The sequence below is a fragment of the Pangasianodon hypophthalmus genome, chromosome 5 (genome assembly GCF_027358585.1).
Source record: "Pangasianodon hypophthalmus isolate fPanHyp1 chromosome 5, fPanHyp1.pri, whole genome shotgun sequence".
NCBI lineage: Eukaryota > Metazoa > Chordata > Actinopteri > Siluriformes > Pangasiidae > Pangasianodon > Pangasianodon hypophthalmus.
The window spans coordinates 12,374,730-12,394,062 of NC_069714.1; the positions used below are offsets into that span (position 1 = coordinate 12,374,730).

The following is a 19,333-nucleotide window of genomic DNA, read 5'->3' on the forward strand; positions in this document are numbered from 1 at the left end:
TCAGCAGTAGCATCATCATCATCATCATCATCATCATCAGCAACAGCAGCAATAGCATCATCAGCATCATCAGCATCATCAGCATCATCATCATCATCAGCAACAGCAGCAATAGCATCAGCATCAGCAGTAGCATCATCATCATCATCATTATCAGCAACAGCATCATCATCATCATCATCATCATCAGCAGCAGCAGCAGCAGCAGCAGCAATAGCATCATCTTCATCATCAGCAACAGCAGCAATAGCATCAGCATCAGCAGTAGCATCATCATCATCATTATCAGCAACAGCAGCAATATCATCATCATCATCAGCATCATCATCATCAGCAGCAGCAGCAGCAATAGCATCATCATCATCATCAGCATCATCATCAGCAACAGCAGCAATAGCATCATCATCATCATCATCATCATCAGCAGCAGCAGCAGCAATAGCATCATCATCATCATCAGCATCATCATCATCATCAGCATCATCATCATCATCTGCAGCAGCAACAGCATCATCATCATCATCATCAGCTTCATCATCATCAGCAACAGCAGCAATAGCATCAGCATCATCATCATCAGCATCTGCAGCAGCATTATCATCATCATCTGCATCATCATCAGCTTCATCATCATCAGCAACAGCAGCAATAGCATCAGCATCAGCAGTAGCATCATCATCATCTGCAGCAGCATCATCATCATCTGCATCATCATCATCATCATCAGCTTCATCATTATCAGCAGCAGCAGCAGCAGCATCAGCATCATCATCATCATCATCTGCATCATCATTAGCAGCAGTAGCTTCTTACATTGGTTTTGTAAGATCTGTGGTTCAACCCCAACACTAAAATCAGATGTCATTTGGGGTTTAAGAACAGTGACAAACCCAAAGCACCTCTCATACAGATCCAACGATGGAACCGCTGATGTATTTAAAGCAACGCTCCCAGATTCTGAGTTAGTGCAGATGTTTATGGGGATAAGACAACCTATATAGCAAGGTTTAGTTGTTTTTAATGAGTGATTAATGCAGCATCTAGATTTCCTCTCTCTATGGTTATGCTTCTCACCACATGCGTAGGGGCTAAGTTTGGTTGTAACATGGCGCAAATGGCAAAATAAATAAATAAATAAAAATGTATATATATATATATATATATTATATAATATAATTGAATGAAAGATATGTATAAAATTTTACAGTATATTACAGTATATTATAGACACAAGCTAAATCTAGTTTGAATTATGTGTCTATGGGACATGAATTTATAAAATTAGTATATCTCTTAAATAATACTGATGACACCAGACTCCGCAAGCTGATCAGCTGAAGATGTGTTTTTCTAAATTGTAAAAGTAATCAAGTAATTTGATTTACAGTTTTGAGTTCATTAGCAAAAACTTGTAGTCTTTCATCATTACCAAATATAACAGTTGTTCATCAATGTGAAAAGTTAGTAGAACATTGACCAGAAGAGGGCACTGTGGCAGTAACTGCAGCATTAAGCCTGCTGAAAGGTCGTGCCTAGGTCCTGTGCAGCTAGTAAATGTTGGATTTTCAGTTCAGCAGCAAGAGTTGCATTTCTGTTTTTTAAATAATATGGCAGTAACAAATGCTGGTATATGCCTGTGTTGTCTGAAGGTCTGACTTTGTGTTGTCTGAAGGTATTGTGCAGCAACCAGTATATGGAAAATATATTAACAGTTATTAAAATCAAATCAGACAGTATGTACAAATATGCACAAGCAAACTGTACTGGTTAAAGTCGGAGGACCAGTGCTAGCTTGACAGTGCCCAAGAAATGATGGGAGATTTTGGAGCGATGTGTTGGACAGTACTCTCCACCACCAACATCAAAACACTAACTGAGGGAATACCATTTAGAATAATGGTGATCCCTCCAGTACAGTTTCAGAGACTTGTAGAATCTGTGCCAAGGTGCACTGAAGCTCTTCTGGCGGCTTGTGGTGGCCCAACACCTAACGAAGACACTTTATGTTGGTATTTCTTTTATCACCCATCTACACTATATGGCCAGAAATATGTGGACAACTGACCATCACACCTATATGTGCTTGTTGAACATCCCATTCCAATGTTGGTCCCCCCTTTGCTGCTATAACAGCTTCCATTCAAGACTTTCCACTAGATTTTGGAGAATGGCTGTGGGAATTTCTGTCTGTTTCAGTTCATCCCAAAGGTGTTCACTGGAGTTCAGGGCTCTGTGCAGGCCACTCGAGTTGGACTTCCACTCCAACCTTGGCAAATCATGTCTTCATGGATCTTGCTTTGTGCACTGGGACATTGTCATGCTAGACCAGATTTGGCTAGGCCTCTTAGTTTCAGTGAAGGGAAATCTAAAGGCTACAGCATACAGAGACATTCTAGACAATCGTGTGCTCTCATATCTTTACAGTTGAGACAAGCTGCTTGTTTGAATATCACTGGTAATAGCGGTGTTAACATAGCACATAGCACAACAAACATGAAATATAAATAATAATACAAATAAAAATACTACTACTACTACTACTACTAATAATAATAATAATAATTACTGCTGGTAATTGGCCTATCTGTATTGTTAAAGCTCTGCTCTCTATCTTCCTTCATCTGTTTTTTTTTTTCAGTGTTAGCTTGTATCATTGCATGTCTTTTTAGGTGTGAACCCTGAACTTACTTCTTTCACTCTCTCTTTTCCCTTCTCGTTCTTAGGTATTGTGTCTCTAATATCCTTGGTGATTTTGTCTTATGAGCGCTACAGCACAATGACAGTGTATAACAACCGGGGACCAAACTACAGTAAACACTTGCTGGCAGTTGGGGGCTCATGGCTGTACTCTTTGATTTGGACAGTGCCACCCCTGCTGGGCTGGAGTAGTTACGGGTTAGAGGGAGCTGGCACCAGCTGTTCAGTGTCATGGACCGATCGCTCCTCTGAATCCCACTCCTACATTATCTGCCTGTTCGTCTTCTGCCTGGGTCTGCCAGTGCTGGTGATGGTGTACAGCTATGGCAGGCTGCTATATGCTGTCAAACAGGTGAGAGATTATCTGATGGAGTGATACAGTCTGATGGAATGTTTAACAAAGGGCTTCAACGGTTAATCTGAGTGTTGTGAAATTCAGTGGCATTTAAACCATTTTGAGTGATTCACACATTTTATATCATGAAGGTCACAAGACAAAATCTGGAGGTGTGAATTGATGTGACCTGTCTAGTGTTCATGACGCAAGTCCAATATTGGTACACATACACATACAAATAGTCCAAAGTCTTTCAAGTCTTAGGACAAAGACTAGCACATCTGCTAAAAGATGCTAACCTTTTTTTTAAATAACCAAACTGAACTTTTCTCACTATTCTCCCTTTACAGATCAGTGAAAGACAATAACTGCACTACACTACAAATAAATTGCATTTTGCTCTGTAGTTTTGTGTTTCCTAACGGGTGATGCACTGTTGCTATAGCTATAACTGACCTGAATTTTGATTTAATTGTTCTTTTGAATTGAATCATATTCTACAAATACTGCTGTTACATCTATTACATCACAGCTTTAAAGAGACATATCTTTTTCTAATGAGCAAATATCAAAACTTTGAATCTTTAATAGTCTCATTTCACTGAGAACAAATTCAAGTTGCTTGTTATAAACAGCTAGAAATGCTAAATGCACTCTATTGTAGATTCATTAACAAACGTGGACCCTTTTCCTTCTTTCTCATGTTCAGTTAGGGAAGATTCGTAAGACAGCTCGAACGAGAGATTACCACCTGTTGATTATGGTCATCACCACGGTGGTGTGTTATCTGCTGTGTTGGACACCGTATAGTGTGGTGGCCATAATGGCCACGTTTGGCCGACCGGGAATCATTACACCTGTTGCAAGCATAATCCCTTCTCTACTTGCCAAGAGCAGCACCGTCATCAACCCAGTTATATACATCTTCATGAACAAACAGGTAAGAAATTTTACTCATAGGTAACACACACTAGAAAACATTTCTAAATCCGCATACAGCCTACAGTGTAGATTAAATATAACCTTTCATGGTGTAAGAGGTAAGAGAATGTATGAAATGGAAGGCTACAAGGAGAAATGATTATTCAGAAGTGACTTTATTGGAGAATCCAACTTGGTAAGACGAAACAAGACTAGAGAGGGTTTTAGTCACCGTGTTATTTTTGAGGTCTGGACTAGGTTACTGAAAAACATGTAATCAAGAAATCTTGGATTTTCAGAAAGGTCTTGTGCACAATTTACATGCACTCAAAAACAGCAGTGTAAAGTGTCAGAACAATGGGATACCACACTGTTTTTTTTGTTTATTTCTTTAAAGAAGGTTAGCAAAAAGAAAACAGTTAGGCAAATAGACCTAGTGCCTCAAAGAAAAGCCCATATTGATATCAGTTGAAAAATACTAGTAAAATACACATTATGTAAGGTTATTACACAATATCTTTTCCCTTTGACAATATTATTTCCTGTCACAAACTCAACTGGCCCAAGTAAAAGACTTTTTTTTTTTTTTTGGACGATATACCAATAATATAAAACACACCCATTGCTTATGCATGTTTATTGTCATGTTAGAAAATGATAAACACGCAAATTCAATTAAAATAATCACATTTGTATTAACAAATGAACAAAGAAATGACATCAAAAGCATCCAATGGCTTTTGAAGGTTAACTGACTTAACTATGTACACTCCTTAGATCATACCTCAAATGTACCACATCAGATCATATTTTAAAAGGCTGTGTGGTGGCAAGATGGAGAGAGAGAGAGAGAGAGAGAGAGAGAGAGAGAGAGATAGTCCATAAATAGCTGAACAGTGATAATTAGTGTTGTTTTGGCAAGATTAGCCTTCACATTGGATTTGAAGTGGAAACAACAAGCAAGTCAATGTTATTTTGAGGGTGTTGCATCCAACAGACAGCTGTCGAATTAATGTAGTGTTCGCATCTAGAGCTGTTGTTGAAATCAGCCCAGCTAAACAACACTGAGCATGCGAGTTCACTTTCTGAAGACTGAATAACAAACGCAGAATGAAAGTGATTGCTTTAGGATATCAGCATCCATTTAGGATATCCATCATTCATTTCAAACAATTTACAACCAAGTCATAACTTTACAACTTTAAGATTTTTTTACTATCACTTATGGACCCTGACACTGAGTATTTCTGCACCCATGTTTTCACTGCAAATTCAGTGCTCTGGCCAACAAGAAAACCAAAAATTGCTGCTGTCAAACAATTTATGGACATGATAGACCATCAGATAAAGAGAGTGAGCTAGCAAGAAAGAAATCTAGCACAGATTCACAGCACCACAGTTCCAGTCCATAGTACAGATTCACAGCACCAAAGTTCACAGCCCCAAACACACAGAGGCCCTTACAACCTGATCAGGAAAACACTGAACACTTATTTGGCACAGTATTGCCAATTCCCAAAACAGTGCAGTCATCATCTCACCAAGTTTCCCAATATGACTTACTCGATTCCTGTTACCTACAACAACCTCAACAAATGTAAAGTAAGAAGTTAGACTTAACCTTGCTTTTTTCAGCTTAATTATTGTTACACTAACAAATAAATATCTTTACAAGCCCTGCTACTTAGCATGCGTTGTCCACTTTGCAGTGTAAAATTATATAGCTAGGACTTTATTGTGAAAAGTAAAAGTAGTCAGTCACACCAAAAACGGTCTCCACAAAAGATTAACGCAAACTGATCTTTTCTGTATTTTGATCAGATTTATGTGTAATGGACTACAAATATTTAGGGAAGCACAGGTTAGAGTGGCAAATTTTAAAACAAATTTCCCAAAAGTCAACTCATGTTGTGTTGCTCTGAATGCACAGAAAATACAGGGAGCAGTGTGTGACCCTTTTGTGGCTGATGGTGCTAATGCCGTGATTAAAGGCTTATTAGACATTCAGTTAGTGTTCAGTAGTGCACTCCTGTATACATTCCCTGCAGTAAGACTGAAAAAAAAGCCTTCTATGGGCTCTGCTGCAGTTTCCTCTCATCTCATCACCATTAATATGCCTCTCTAATGGGGAAGCACAGGATGGTATGTGACAGAGTTATATATGATTCATCTTTAGAGCTAGAGCAGGGAAAGAGCAAAAAACAGAATTCAGACTAACATTATCTCATTCAACAAAAAAAAACAAAAAAACAAAAAAAAACAAACAAACAAAAAAAAAAAACCACACACACATTGACAGGATGACCCTAACTGCAAAGCAAAAGATTTGTTGCAGTATTACAGATTAAATTATGCTGACAAGAAGGAAAACCCATTACATTTTACATTACCCCAACATGGGGCGGGTAGGTAGTTATCACAAATGAATATTACACTACCTATAGATGTTCCTAAATGAAATATTTAACCAACAGATGGAAAGAGACAGTACGTTTCAGAGTCTGACACAGACCTGAGAGCAAACAGTAGTTCCCAGTTTTGCCATCATCATTTACAGGTACACAGAACTTCAGTTCTCCTCCTTTAGTCCATACAGATTTTAGTTTGTCATTTCCTTTACACATAAATGGCACGTAAGGAAAACAAATGTGTATATGTCAAAGGTAACACCTTGTACTTCTACTAGTATAAAAAGCTCTATTTACATAGATAAAACACAATGTGAAGGTAAAAATCAGTTCAAATAAAAAAAATTTCAAAATACAATGCAAGGAAATTTTTCATTCGCTTTTGACTTCTCCGTCAGGAGTGTACGAAGACCTGTTACATCCTGGACAAGATACAGAAAACTACCAGACTGTGCTGGTTTCAACACTATACGATAAATACCACCGCCACTCATTGGTTATACTGCCAAAGGGCAAAAAAATAAAAAAAATAAATAAAATAAAAAATAAAAAAATTAGATGAGTGTGGTTTTGTTTGAGTAGGGAATGGATCAACAACAGCTTCAGATGTTTTTGAACCCAAACGGTCCCCACAGAGTACAGAATGTTTTGTTTGGAAGTTTTGTTTTCTCAGCTGTATGACGTGTAATATGGAATGGCATTCTGTGCTTTCATGTGAATTTTGATCATTCCCCAATCATTGTATGGCAAATGAACGTACAAGAGAGAAAAGGTATGTCATTTACAATATAGACAATATATGGCACAGACCAGGCAGTACTCTCAGACATGCACCACATTTTTCATTTGTGAACAGCTGAGAAAACTGTAATACAACAGAAAGTAACATCCACTCCAAATACTACTCCAAGTCAGGTACCATCACTGGTAAAACAGTGTATTTAATTACATCAATAAAAAAAATGACTCCTTTTTTAGTAAGAGCATTAATTAATATTTTACATGTGTGAGTGTGTGTGTGTGTGTGTCTGTCTATAATGGTGACATTAACTGTTAATGACTATTCAATTCCATCACAGGCACACAAACACTATCGGTCTCGTCACATGATGGCTAGCTACAGCAAAATCACCAGATACTTAAAAACAGCTTTTCTATGACAAACCTATTGCTACCCAATGACCTCTACATCACAAGGCTCAGAGAAAGCAACTAAAAACTGCCCAAAAGAGCAGAATCAGTCTCTGTGGACTGCCTGCAGGTGAACCTCAAATCTGCTTTCCAATTATTGCAACCTTTCCTCCAGGGATCAGAGTTCAGGGGTCACAGTGGATGGTCCTAAAGCCAGGAAGTGTGACCTTGCCTTTCCTCCGAAGGTCGCTTTCAGATCCGGACTTGATGCGCTGGATGAGTATCTTCTCATAGAGCAGAGGGTGATAGGCTCCCAGCGTACATGCAGCATCATAGTAGCGCTCGTGGTAATGGCACAAGTCAGTCTGTCTTAGAGATGGAATGTACTCGTAGACGTCAACCTCTTCGCATAACCACATCATCAGTAAGATGCCTGTAATGCAGAGCAAAAAATGTATAAAATGAAGTCAAAAGGCTATAGACACCAACACACACAGATGCACTCTATCATCTCAAGGGCTCTAAGCACACTGATGCATACAGAAACTAAACCATAAAATGTCCCTGTTTCCTGGCCTCATTTACACTTTCACCTCTGTCTCCTCTCTCCCTTCCTCTCTAGTTCTACAGCTGTTTCCTGATGCTGTTAGGCTATAAGGAAAGGTCAGCGGTGATGGATGACCCCTCTTTAATGGCCACCAAGAACACAGTGATCCAGCTTAAAAACATCATGCACAGCAACCCAGTGTCCTGTACAGCACATGCATCCCCCCTCCTGCAGGAAAACAGGTGTAGCATGATCACTATGGAGCAAGACAGCAACACTTAACTTAGCCTTGGTGTTCCATACCACAGTTTCTGTGCTCGGGCTCTGTGTCTGTGATTCGATCAAAGACTTCCAAATTTGCTGTTGTCTTTTTTTTTTTTTTGGTCATATTCTTTGTTTTGTCTTGATGACTAGACATGGTCTTGTTTATAAGACTTTTTAAAGTAACTTCTGTTGCCTAATGACTTTCTAAACACTATGGTGCTGAATTAAGAACCATTGCCCTGTGATAATAGACAGAAATAAATAATATGCACAGCAGAAGCATGGTGCATTTGTGGGTGGCGCAGTGGTTACTGAGTTTCTGTACATGTGGGTTTCCTCTGGGTTCTCTGGTTTCCTGGTGGACTGATGTCTCCAAATTGCAACTAAGTGTGTATTCACCTCACACCCAGTGTTCCCGGTATAGGCTCCGGATCCACCGGGACCCTGATCAGGATAAAGTCTTAACTGAAGTAGAATGAACGAGTGGTGCATTTGTCCAGTGTTCCAGTGCTGTTTGGATGTATCTAGCTAAGTAAAGGTTGTGTGTGTGGATCTAAATTAGCTGATTTAACTGTGAAAATTGTAGTATTCAGTAACATTCTCTGAAAATAAAATTGCGTTTAAACTGCATACAATTTCCCTTATTCATCTTATGTTGTGTGAATGCAAGACAGATCGGAGTTTTTTCACTTTCCTCAGTAAAATGCTACAAAATGATCGCTGGAGGTAATTAACCTCATGACTCCTGATAGCACATAAATTAAGAGGAACCACAACTGCATTAAAGCACATTCTAGCCTTGCTATAGAGTAGTTAAATAGTCTGTTCACACAAGGAAATGAAGCCACATACAACAATATGTGCCATAAACACACTACCATGGCAACAAGATCCATATGTATAGCAAATAAGTACTTAAAGAATTTTTTTTTTTTTTTTTTTTTTAAGTCACCATGGTTACGGTCATTTGCTAAATGCTGTAAATATGAAAGGAAATGTCTTACCAATGAACCCTGATGAAGGTGGATTGGGTTGAATGTTCTCCAGTGTGTTGGCCTGGATCATGTCCCATAGTTGCCAGATAAACTTGGGGTGCAGGATGTAGAAAGGCTGAGCAGGAAAGTACTTCCTGTACTTCATGTATGGAGTGAACAGGTTGTAGTCTGGGTTCTTATACCACTGAACACAAACATACAGAATTGTATTTTATTCCAGTTAGTTTTTTATTCTCTACTATTAAGTCACTAAGATCTATCAAACTCGTATTTTGCAATGCTGCAGACTTTTTAAATGTATTGAGAAATATTTCCTATGCCTTGGTTGACTTATAAAACAGTGTACAGAAAAAAAAACCCAGAAAAACAGTTCACATCAAAATTACAGTGGCTTGAATTGATCAGATTTGTTTGAATAAAATATGATAAACACATATTCTTCTTGTCAGTATTTTATTGCAGGCTGTATGGAAGTGTGACTGGAAAGAAACAGTTGCTCAAGAAGAGCCATATGAAAGCACGAGAGTGACTCAGTGAAGAGTGACCCTGGAACAATCTGTGTCTGTATATGTATATGCATGTATTTATTTATGCATCAGTGCTGTTTAAAATATAATATAAATGCAAAATGAAGGAGTGTAGACATGAGTGTGCTTGCTGTTGATATGGTAAATGTGAACTCAAAGCTTTTCTTTTACATTTACGTTTATGGCATTTGGCAGACGCCCTTATCCACAGCGACTTAGAATAGTGCTTTCAAAAATACATTCTGATACTGGCTCACTAGGTCACAAACTAGGAATACCATCAGTCCAAAACTCTGTTGGGGAGGTAATAGACAAGCGCTCAGACAATCCTTTTTTTTTTTTTTTTTTTTTTTTGTAAGGGCTAACTAGACTTTCACAGGGTCTATTTAAATACTACTGGAACTGGAGGCCCAAAAGCATGGGGAATATTAAATATGAAACTTTACTGCTGTCATAATTGTGAGAAACGTGTCATTTAGAGATGAAAATTAAAAAAAAAAAACTTCATTCATATTAAGAGTGTATTTTTCAAAGGGTGGGCGAAAAAAAAAAAAAAAAAAAAAACAATTTTAGACTGCAAATGATTAAAAAGTCTTTTTTTTTTTTTTTTTTTTAAAACAGTGTTTTGTGCTGAAAAAGCTCAGACATGGTTTTATGAACCAGATTTTACTCTATTTGCAAGTCCAGCTGGTGTTCTCCCTGACAAACACATGAACAAACAAATAATAAGCAAGAGTGGGCAGTTCTTTAGCTTACGTTTCCTCCTTGTTTTCCTTGGCAATATAGCAGTATGGATGACAATATGGAGATGTTGGTGACTAAAAAAATTCAAGATATGGAATTGCTGGATTATCCACAACAGATACAGTGCAAACAGTGGTTGTTTGTAAAATATGCAAAAGCAACATTGGCACATCAAGGAAACACGGCAAACTTGTTTAACTACCTCAAAATAAAGCACCCAAGAGCGTGCCAAAATCCATATAGGTGCATGTGAGCGTAACAACACTGCAGCCAGAAATAGCACTACTTATGTGAAAACAAGTAAGTGCTAGAAAGGCACTACTGATGCCATAATGTTGTACCCGGCCTAGAATATAATACCCATTAAAATGGTCGAAACAAGGGTTTTAAAGTGACTCGCTGATCCTCGTTACGACTTACCAAGTCGCAAAAATTTGAAACAAAACACAGCTATACACAGAATGCCAAAAGAAGTGTAACAAAAAACCACAACAGTGAAACAGTTTATTTTAAAAATGTTACATAAACCAACTCAGCTAACATATTCAATTTTTAAACATATTTAAATACTCATTCGTCTGTCAATCACTTTACCGTTTATTGCACTTTAGTAGAAGGAGACATTAGTAGGAGGTCATGTACTGTCATGTAACATTTTTTTTAAATAGCTGTTTCTATTGTTTTCTTCCATATTAAAGAAGGGAACTGTAGCATGTCTACACAATAATAACCTATCACTATGTACCCTTGAGTTTACACACAACAGTTTCATTACAATTCCTTCTTGGAAGCATAAAGAATAGAAAATCTCAGCTTACAACGAATTGTTAAAATGATTGACACCACAGTCAGGCCTTAGTGTGCTGGAGGCAAATGTGAAAAATGTGATGTTTCATACAATTCAGTTACCCTGTTTTCAGGTGCCAGGTATATTTCTTTCAAGCTTTTTATTTTACAGGATCAGAACTGTGAAATGGAAGCAGCATCAGTACTCACTTTATGCAGGTTGACAGTGTATGGCGCAGGGTCCCAGGCCACCAGGGTCACATTCTTATACAGTGAGCTGCTGTTGAATTGGTGCCTGGGGTTAGCCAGGATCTACACAGCAAAGGGAAAAGCACAGTGTACATGTAACATTAAAAAAAAACAAAAAAAAAAACACACAACCTCTAAATAAATACCCATACAAAGCATGTGTTTAATCATCCGGTCTCCATACAGGCCTCAGGTATTTACACAAAATAACTGTGTATCATATACTATGATAAAGACAAAACCACTGAAATCACATATAACAGAACAGTTGAATCATCGAGTCTGACTGGTCAGAAGGTGTTGATTAATTTTCTATAACAGGGCAACTCTAAGAGTAGTGTTGACTGTGATTCAAATCATCTATCAATGTGCTTATTTTTATATGTTATATTTAACGAATGATTTGTAATTTAACAAAGAGAAATGTTGATGTAAACGTTGATGTGGTGAAGTTTATGAAAGTTTTCCAACACCAGAGAGTCTTCAGGACAGACGGGTTTACACATTCCGGTTCTTGGGAACCTGACAAGCTGCTTATTTTGTTTTATTAACTTCAACAAAGAAAAAAAAGAAAAAAAGAAGTTGGCAAGGGAACGACTGTACACAACGGATATAAAGTATGTGATAACAGGAAATAACTTGTCTCACGGGTGTTCCATAACAACGAATGGCTTCAAAGTATGTCGTGGTGTTGATTAATAAAATAAAAATTGTAGCTATGGGCAAATTGCTGTGGTATAAGAAGGAAAATAAAACACTTCGGGACATGTGGCTACAGGAGAATGATCCACTTTGGGGCATTGTGCTTCTGGAACATCTTTGTCACAGAACAATAATGTTCTATATTGTAAACAAAACAAAACAAAAAACAACAGTGAAACCTGGGGCACACATTCATGAACCAGACACGTGTGAACATGATCTTACCTGGGAGTTGATTATGCGAATGGTAGTCTTATTCCCAACGTCTCTTTCATAACCTTTAGTAGGGGCTGAATTAAACCTCAGAACAGCATCATGAGAATCTACAAGAGCAAAAGCAACATGATAATCTCTTATTTTACTTTAATCAACTGTTATGTACTCACTTTTGAGCATGTGTTGTATTTTGAAGTCTCTCATCAAACATATATATGGAACATATACATTTAGGGAAGTGTGGTGTTTTAACAGAAAATGCGGAGGTGGAGACAAATTTTTATAAAAGTCATAATGAATGTTAAGGATTACTCCATCACTCAGAGCTTACCCTCTGAGTACAATGATTCAGAATTTTTTTTTTCATAGTTTCTTATCTGAATTTTCCAATCCACCTTACAACACTTCACCTTACAACTATAATGAATTTCCTGGTTACACAATTGCCCTTTTGTCCATGTAGTACAGAGTTATAGAAGGAATTTATTTATAATTGCACTATCCAGTGTCACCCAGATGAGGATGGGTTCTCTTTTGAATCTGGTTCTTCTCAAGGTTTTCTTCCTCATATCATGTCAGGGAGTTTTCCCTTGCCACCGTCACCTCTGGCTTGCTCATTAAGGATAAATTTATAAATTTAAAATTTATATCCTGAATTTATATATATTTCTTTAAAGCTGCTTTGTGACGATGTCCATTGCTAAAAGCGCTATACAAATAAAATTGAATTGAATTGATCATCATGAATTCTGCTAACTACCAGGACATTACTAACCAAAACCTGGTCGCCACTGCCAGGAGCTTCAGACATGACCAAAGTCAGAACTTTTTAAAAAAGATGGTCAGCCAAACTTACTTCCGCATCAACACAGAAATTGTTAAAGAAACACGAACTTTTTCAATGACCATTTCAGTCTCCAGGTGTGAGCCCCAATGGAAGCCCGATTTAAATTGAAGAGCAAAGTCCACATTCACAAAGCTAAGAATATAAAAGACTGATTTAATATCCTGCATGGAGGAGAGGACCAAGATAACAAGACATGCATCTTCAACCTTGTTAAACATTACACTAAGATATTCAGTGCAGTCAGGACAGATGACACAAAATATTAATTGTAAGGGTGCTGACAGTTTTGAAATCAGTGTGTTGTACTATTTAAAAAAAAAAAACAAAACAAAAAAAAAAAAAACAATCTTGTGTTTAAATAAAACCATCAATGTCCCTGTATGTTTGAGCTCAAATTGTACCATATGCGCCATAAGTGAGGCGTTTTTTCTACTGCTACGGTACTGAATAATCCATAGAACATTACAATGTGACAAATAGATGGAGTAAAAAATTATGACTTTTAAAATTTCTTAACATGTTTTTCTGCTTTGTCTAATGAGTGCATAACCACAGGGCTCGACAGACACTCAGTTTAATTAACTTTCTGTCTTAGTCTAAAGCAGCAAGTTTGCGACATTCAATTTCCAGCCATAAATTGGGTCAGGCTTTTACTGTTTTTACCTTTGGAAAAAAAAATGAAATTACCAAAGAGGCAGGAAAAAAGCAAAGGAGGACGACGAGCTTCAGGGTCACTCTAAACATAATGAATGCAGCACGTTAACCAATGAATAGCGGCTCAGTGAAGTAGGCCATGATGCAGATAAAGAGATGGAAGTAGAGGTGCGTTCTCTCTCTTTCACTCACTCTCACACACCCACACCCAGCCAATGAAAAGCTAGCACTTCACACAACCACTTTTTCTAAAAAAAAAAAAAACACTAATTTTCATTAATTCTTCTGTTATTCTGGAGATATATACCACTTAATCGGGATAAAGTAAAAGGAGAGCTCATATAAGAGCAATGCCGTTATACTGGTCCCAAGACTAATTTTTGACCACTAGGTGGCAGATGAAGACTGAAGACAGAAAAAAAAACTTTTTCTGAGGATATTACAATACACAAATGATGATTAGAGCTAATGATGCATACAGGGTTAATATTGATTACAATCACTGCCAATGATACTTCACTGAACTAGACTCTTGCTCAGTTTATCAGTCTGCGTAAAAATATATTAGATTCCGTGTGTGTCTCTCTGCATGTATTTGTGTCCTCATTGGAAGCCCTGTCATGTCTACTCTTGGCTGCGCTGTTAGCTGTGCTGTTGCTGGCCTTCCTGATTGTTCTTAAGTGCTTTAAGCCACTGAGAAAGGAGGGAGGGAATGCTAAGCATGGCATGGGAATTATTTTGAGATGTGAGCAGGTCTAATGGGCTTAAGAGAACCACAGGCCTATCAGCTCTTCATGAATATACAGTGCATAAATATTCAGGACACATCATGAATGGCACTGGAACATATACTGTAAATAGACTTGATTAAGAATTGCACAGCATTCTCTAGACAGTCAGCATACTCATAGAAAGAGACACGTGGAAATCCATGGAGCGCAGCACAAATTAACCTGCTGCTCAAAAGTATAGGGTGTGACTCTCTGACATACATAATCGTTCATCTCTTTATGTAAAGGGTCAAGATGAAGTTGTATTATCAGTATGGAGCGAGTCCTGAAACTGCACACCACATGTTTAGGAGAGGAACAAAGGGAGTTGGGCCGTTGTCATGGAAACAATTTCACTTCCACTGCCCATTGAAATGTCGCTCTGCTACTGTGGGTGCCAAAGCTGGCACCATGCACCCAAAGGCCCCTGGATAATAGCAAAGGGCACGAGGATCCCACAATCTGAAACGCTAACGTAAGGGGGTGAACGAGAGCAAAGCGAAATACAGAACAGAAGACAGGTCAGTAAGACAGATCTACAGTTTCTCTCTTTCTCTCTGTTTCAGCAGAAAGATAACTGAAAACATTTCACAGAAACTTACATAATTTGCTCTTAACCTCATAGTAATCATTCAGCCTAGACGGGTTTGGTGTATTAAGTCTGCATCTTCAATTTAGAGCTGTGAGGCTAATGTAGCGAACAAATAAAAGCTCATGGTCACTAGTTCATCAGAACTGCGTACTTCAGTCATTACACACTGGCCTGAAATATGTTGAAATGTTAACTTGATCTCAAATGGATGCGTTTATTTACAGTCAGCTATAGAATGATTGTCACTCTAGGTAAAGATGAGTTTTAAAAAGCGTATGAAAAATTTCTTTGCGGTTTATTACCTTAGACTCATACTGAAAATGAAATGTAAAGAGAAGCTCTGTCAAACAGAAAATAAAAGTAATCCCTACTGTTAGTGGGGTTGGGCTGTTGGGCTGATTTATGATTTAGCCTTTCACAGGAAGTTATAACTGGGTCATGGTGGGACCTTCCAGCTAGGCAATGATCCAAACATCCACAAAAATAGTGGATGACCATAGATTCAAGCTTTGGCCATGGCCATTGCAGTCCCCTGACTTAAACCCCACTGAAAACCTGTGGAGTGATTTAAAGAGGAGTGAGAGGATCCTGGAGAATCTGGAGAGATTGTGTATTGAGGAGTGGTCTCAAATTCCTTGCTCGAATTCTCCAATCTCCTCAAGCATTACAGGAGAAGACTCCATGCTGTATGTAAAGAAGTTTTCAAGAAAAAGTCAAGAAAAACAGGCCGGTCAGAGTATTTCTGTAACTGCTGATCTACTGGGATTTTCACGCACAACAGTTTCTAGACTTTACTCAGAATGGTGCAATAAAGAAAAAACATCCAGTGAGCAGCAGTTCTGCAGACCGAAATGCCTTGTTGATGAGAGAGATCAGAGGAGAATGGCCAGACTGGTTCCAGCTGACAGGAAGGCTACAGTAACTCATAACATCTCTGTACAATTGTGTACATTTTTGGTGAGCAGAAAAACATCTCAGAATGCACACTATGTCAAATATTGATTGTAGCAGATGGACAGCAGCAGCAGAACACAACGTCTGGTTTCACTTCTGTCAGCAAAGAACACAAAGCTGATGCTGCAGTGGGCACAGACTCACCAAAACTGGACAAATGAAGACTGAAAGAATGTTGCCTGGTCTGTTAATCTCAATTTCTGCTGAGGCACACACGGTCAGAATTTGGCACCAACAGCATGAATCCATGGACCCAACCTGCCTTGTGTCAACAGTCCAGGCTGGTGGAGGTAGTGTAATGGTGTGGGGAATGTTTTCTTGTTAATACCAATCAATCATTGCTTGAATGCCACAGCCTATTTGTGTATTGTTGCTGACCATGTGCATCCCAATTTCCCATCTTCTAATGGCTACTTCCAGCATGATAATGCACCATGTCACAAAGCAAAAATCGTCTCAAACATTTGCTCACAATGTTCAAAACTTAATGCAAAACAGGGAAATATGTTACTTTGTTACTAAAACCCCCTGCATACCCCAGGCCTGCATGTTTACTTGCACCATTCATGTGTATCAACACTGGTCTGCTACCTGGCCTGGAAAAAAGGCCTTCGCATTGCTTCATCCTCTTTACAAGATTTCTTAATAAACAGTCACACCAGTGTTTGTTAAATGTGCTGCTATTCCATAAACAAGGCACCACTGCACCATTTCCTGTTTCTCTAGGGCTGTCACGACACCAGAATTTTGAGTTCTATACCAAGAGTTTTAAGAGTAAATATGTTAGTAAGTCAGTCAGGAAGTAAATAAGTAACTCTAAGTTACTACATAACTAAGCAGATAAGTAGCAAGTACATCAATACATAGTATGCAAGTCAGTAAGACAGTACATCAGTCAGTAAGACAGAAAGTAAGTCAGACAGTCAGTCAATAAGTCAATAATTCAGTCAGTCAGTACATAAGTAAGTATATCACTACATAAGTTAGTACACAAGTAAGACAGTAAGTCAGTACGTAAGAAATTCAGTAAATAAGTCTGTACATAATTGAGTACATAAATGAGTCAGACAGTCAGGCAGTAAGTTAGACAGTCAATAAGCACAAGTAAATCAGTCAGATTTCACACTTATATGGATAATTTTGAAAACAATTTTTTTTCTCTGCATTTTGGCCTCCCAGCCAGACAAAAACTTTTGTTTTTGGTAGTGAAAGTGAAGCTCTTCTAAACCACCCTTGAAGGCGCAAAATTCTAAAAACTCTGTTTTCATGTAGAATGGGAAAAAATGCACATTTTAAAACCACTGAGGTCACAGCGTGAACCTGCACATGCCCATTACGGTTTTCCGTATGTTATGAAAGCATTAGGACTTTTTTTTAATATATCATGCCTGCTGATAAGTTTGTTATTTTGTAGGCTCTAATATTTTATTTGATAATGTGTTTGTAATTTAATTTCACTTTATTTTAATATTACACCCCTGAGCTGAAGTGCCAGAATATGATGCATGCTGTACTGCTCCTGAATTCACTGCTCTGGCACTACAAACCATTCTATGAATGAATATTTTGAATAAAACCCAAGTGTAGCATTAAGCAGTAGTTCCTCCTCATCATCAGGTCACATATATATAAACCCTGTGTTTGTCCAACCATGACCCTGACAGTTACTGAAGATGTTTGTCTTTTTTTTCCCCAACATTTCTACCATTCAATACGCAGCTATTAATATTTATGAGTCAAGTCAAGTCACTTTATTGTCATGCGCACTAAATTACAATGAATTTCTCACTTCCATGAAAACAGAAGAGTAAAAACTATGTTTCTATAACTGTATGTGGACAGGGCCTCAGTCAGTAAGTAACTAAGTAAACAAACAAAGTTTTACCAGTATACGTATTAGCTATTAGTAGTGTTATAATAATTATAATTAATTATAAGACATCCGCCTACTCACCAATCTCCTTTCCCAGGCCAGAGTGGAGGATGGCACCAGCTGAGGTGACTACAGCACAGGAGCCGAACCCTTTGCCATAGAGGCGCTCAAGGGGCAAAGCAGGTACGATCTTCTGCCAGCCCAGTGAAGAGAAGGGTCGCTCTTCTCCAGCCAGTGTCTTCACTTTGGCCTTCCTCTTCATCTCACACAGAAGGCGTGTCCTACTGATCCATTTCCTCCGCTGCCCCTTGTAGGACACCCCATGTTTATTAGTGCTCATGTAGTCTTTTACAGCCTTCTGCAAGCGTGGACTGAGCATGTCCAGTGAGGCACTGCCATGCCATAAACGCTGCACCACTGACTTTGACTTAGAGGAGTAAAACTCCTCTGTATTGGAGTCAAACCAATTGTTGGTTTCTTTTTGATTCATTCTGCTCTTGTCCTCCTCATCAGTCATTCCCACCACCTCTTCCTCATCCTCCTCTTCCACTAGTTGAGGGAAGGTTTGGTTGCCTTCTTGTCTTTCCTGGATGTGGGACACTGCAAAGCTTTGGGCATCTGAGTAAATGTAGGTCTCCTGCTCGCTGTTGGGTGTCTGCTCCTTTTGAGTTCTGGAGGTTGTGGACGCTGAGGTGGCAGGCAAAATCTGGCGAGAGATCATCACAGCCCTGCGGGTGATGCCCTGCACAGAGGTGAGGCGGCGTGTATCGGCGTGCGAGAGTGCCATGGCCTCATCCACACGTGACTCCATGAAGTAGGAGAAGAGGGCCAGGAAGAGCAGCGCCCAGGTGAGCATGAGCCCCAGTGCCAGACGCCACTGCTTCATACTGGCCTTCATTTCCCAGGAGCCCTCTGTTCCCAACAGGAGAGAGCTCAGCAGGAGGCCTGATTTCAAACAAAAACAAAAACAGGTTTTCTTGATTCAAGTGATTGACTTAAGGCACATCTGAAATGATACATTCTTATAAAGTGCTGTTAATTGCTGTTAATCACAGCAGTGAGAATGGCTGTTTGTGCTCTATTTTTGGGATAAAAAAATTCACGCTTAACAAGAATAGC

The 19,333-nt window shown here is 38.6% G+C and overlaps 2 protein-coding genes across 2 annotated transcripts in view; one reads left to right on the forward strand and one right to left on the reverse strand.

Moving 5' to 3' along the window:
* Positions 1 to 8,413, forward strand: part of tmtops2b (teleost multiple tissue opsin 2b) — a 12,012-nt gene extending 3,599 nt beyond the window's left edge. Inside the window, exons 2-4 of the mRNA XM_026912466.3 lie at positions 2,724 to 3,049; positions 3,744 to 3,974; positions 8,117 to 8,413. Coding sequence (XP_026768267.3) covers positions 2,724 to 3,049; positions 3,744 to 3,974; positions 8,117 to 8,323 — 764 coding nt within the window. The 3' untranslated portion in view covers positions 8,324 to 8,413. The remainder of the gene's footprint in view (positions 1 to 2,723; positions 3,050 to 3,743; positions 3,975 to 8,116) is intronic.
* st6gal2a (ST6 beta-galactosamide alpha-2,6-sialyltranferase 2a) overlaps positions 4,576 to 19,333 on the reverse strand; it is a 36,197-nt gene continuing 21,439 nt past the window's right edge. The window contains exons 3-7 of the mRNA XM_026912464.3: positions 18,296 to 19,159; positions 12,534 to 12,631; positions 11,568 to 11,669; positions 9,310 to 9,484; positions 4,576 to 7,927 (exon numbers count right to left, since the gene is read on the reverse strand). Of these exons, the coding sequence (XP_026768265.2) occupies positions 7,680 to 7,927; positions 9,310 to 9,484; positions 11,568 to 11,669; positions 12,534 to 12,631; positions 18,296 to 19,112 (1,440 nt within the window). The 5' untranslated portion in view covers positions 19,113 to 19,159 and the 3' untranslated portion in view covers positions 4,576 to 7,679. The remainder of the gene's footprint in view (positions 7,928 to 9,309; positions 9,485 to 11,567; positions 11,670 to 12,533; positions 12,632 to 18,295; positions 19,160 to 19,333) is intronic.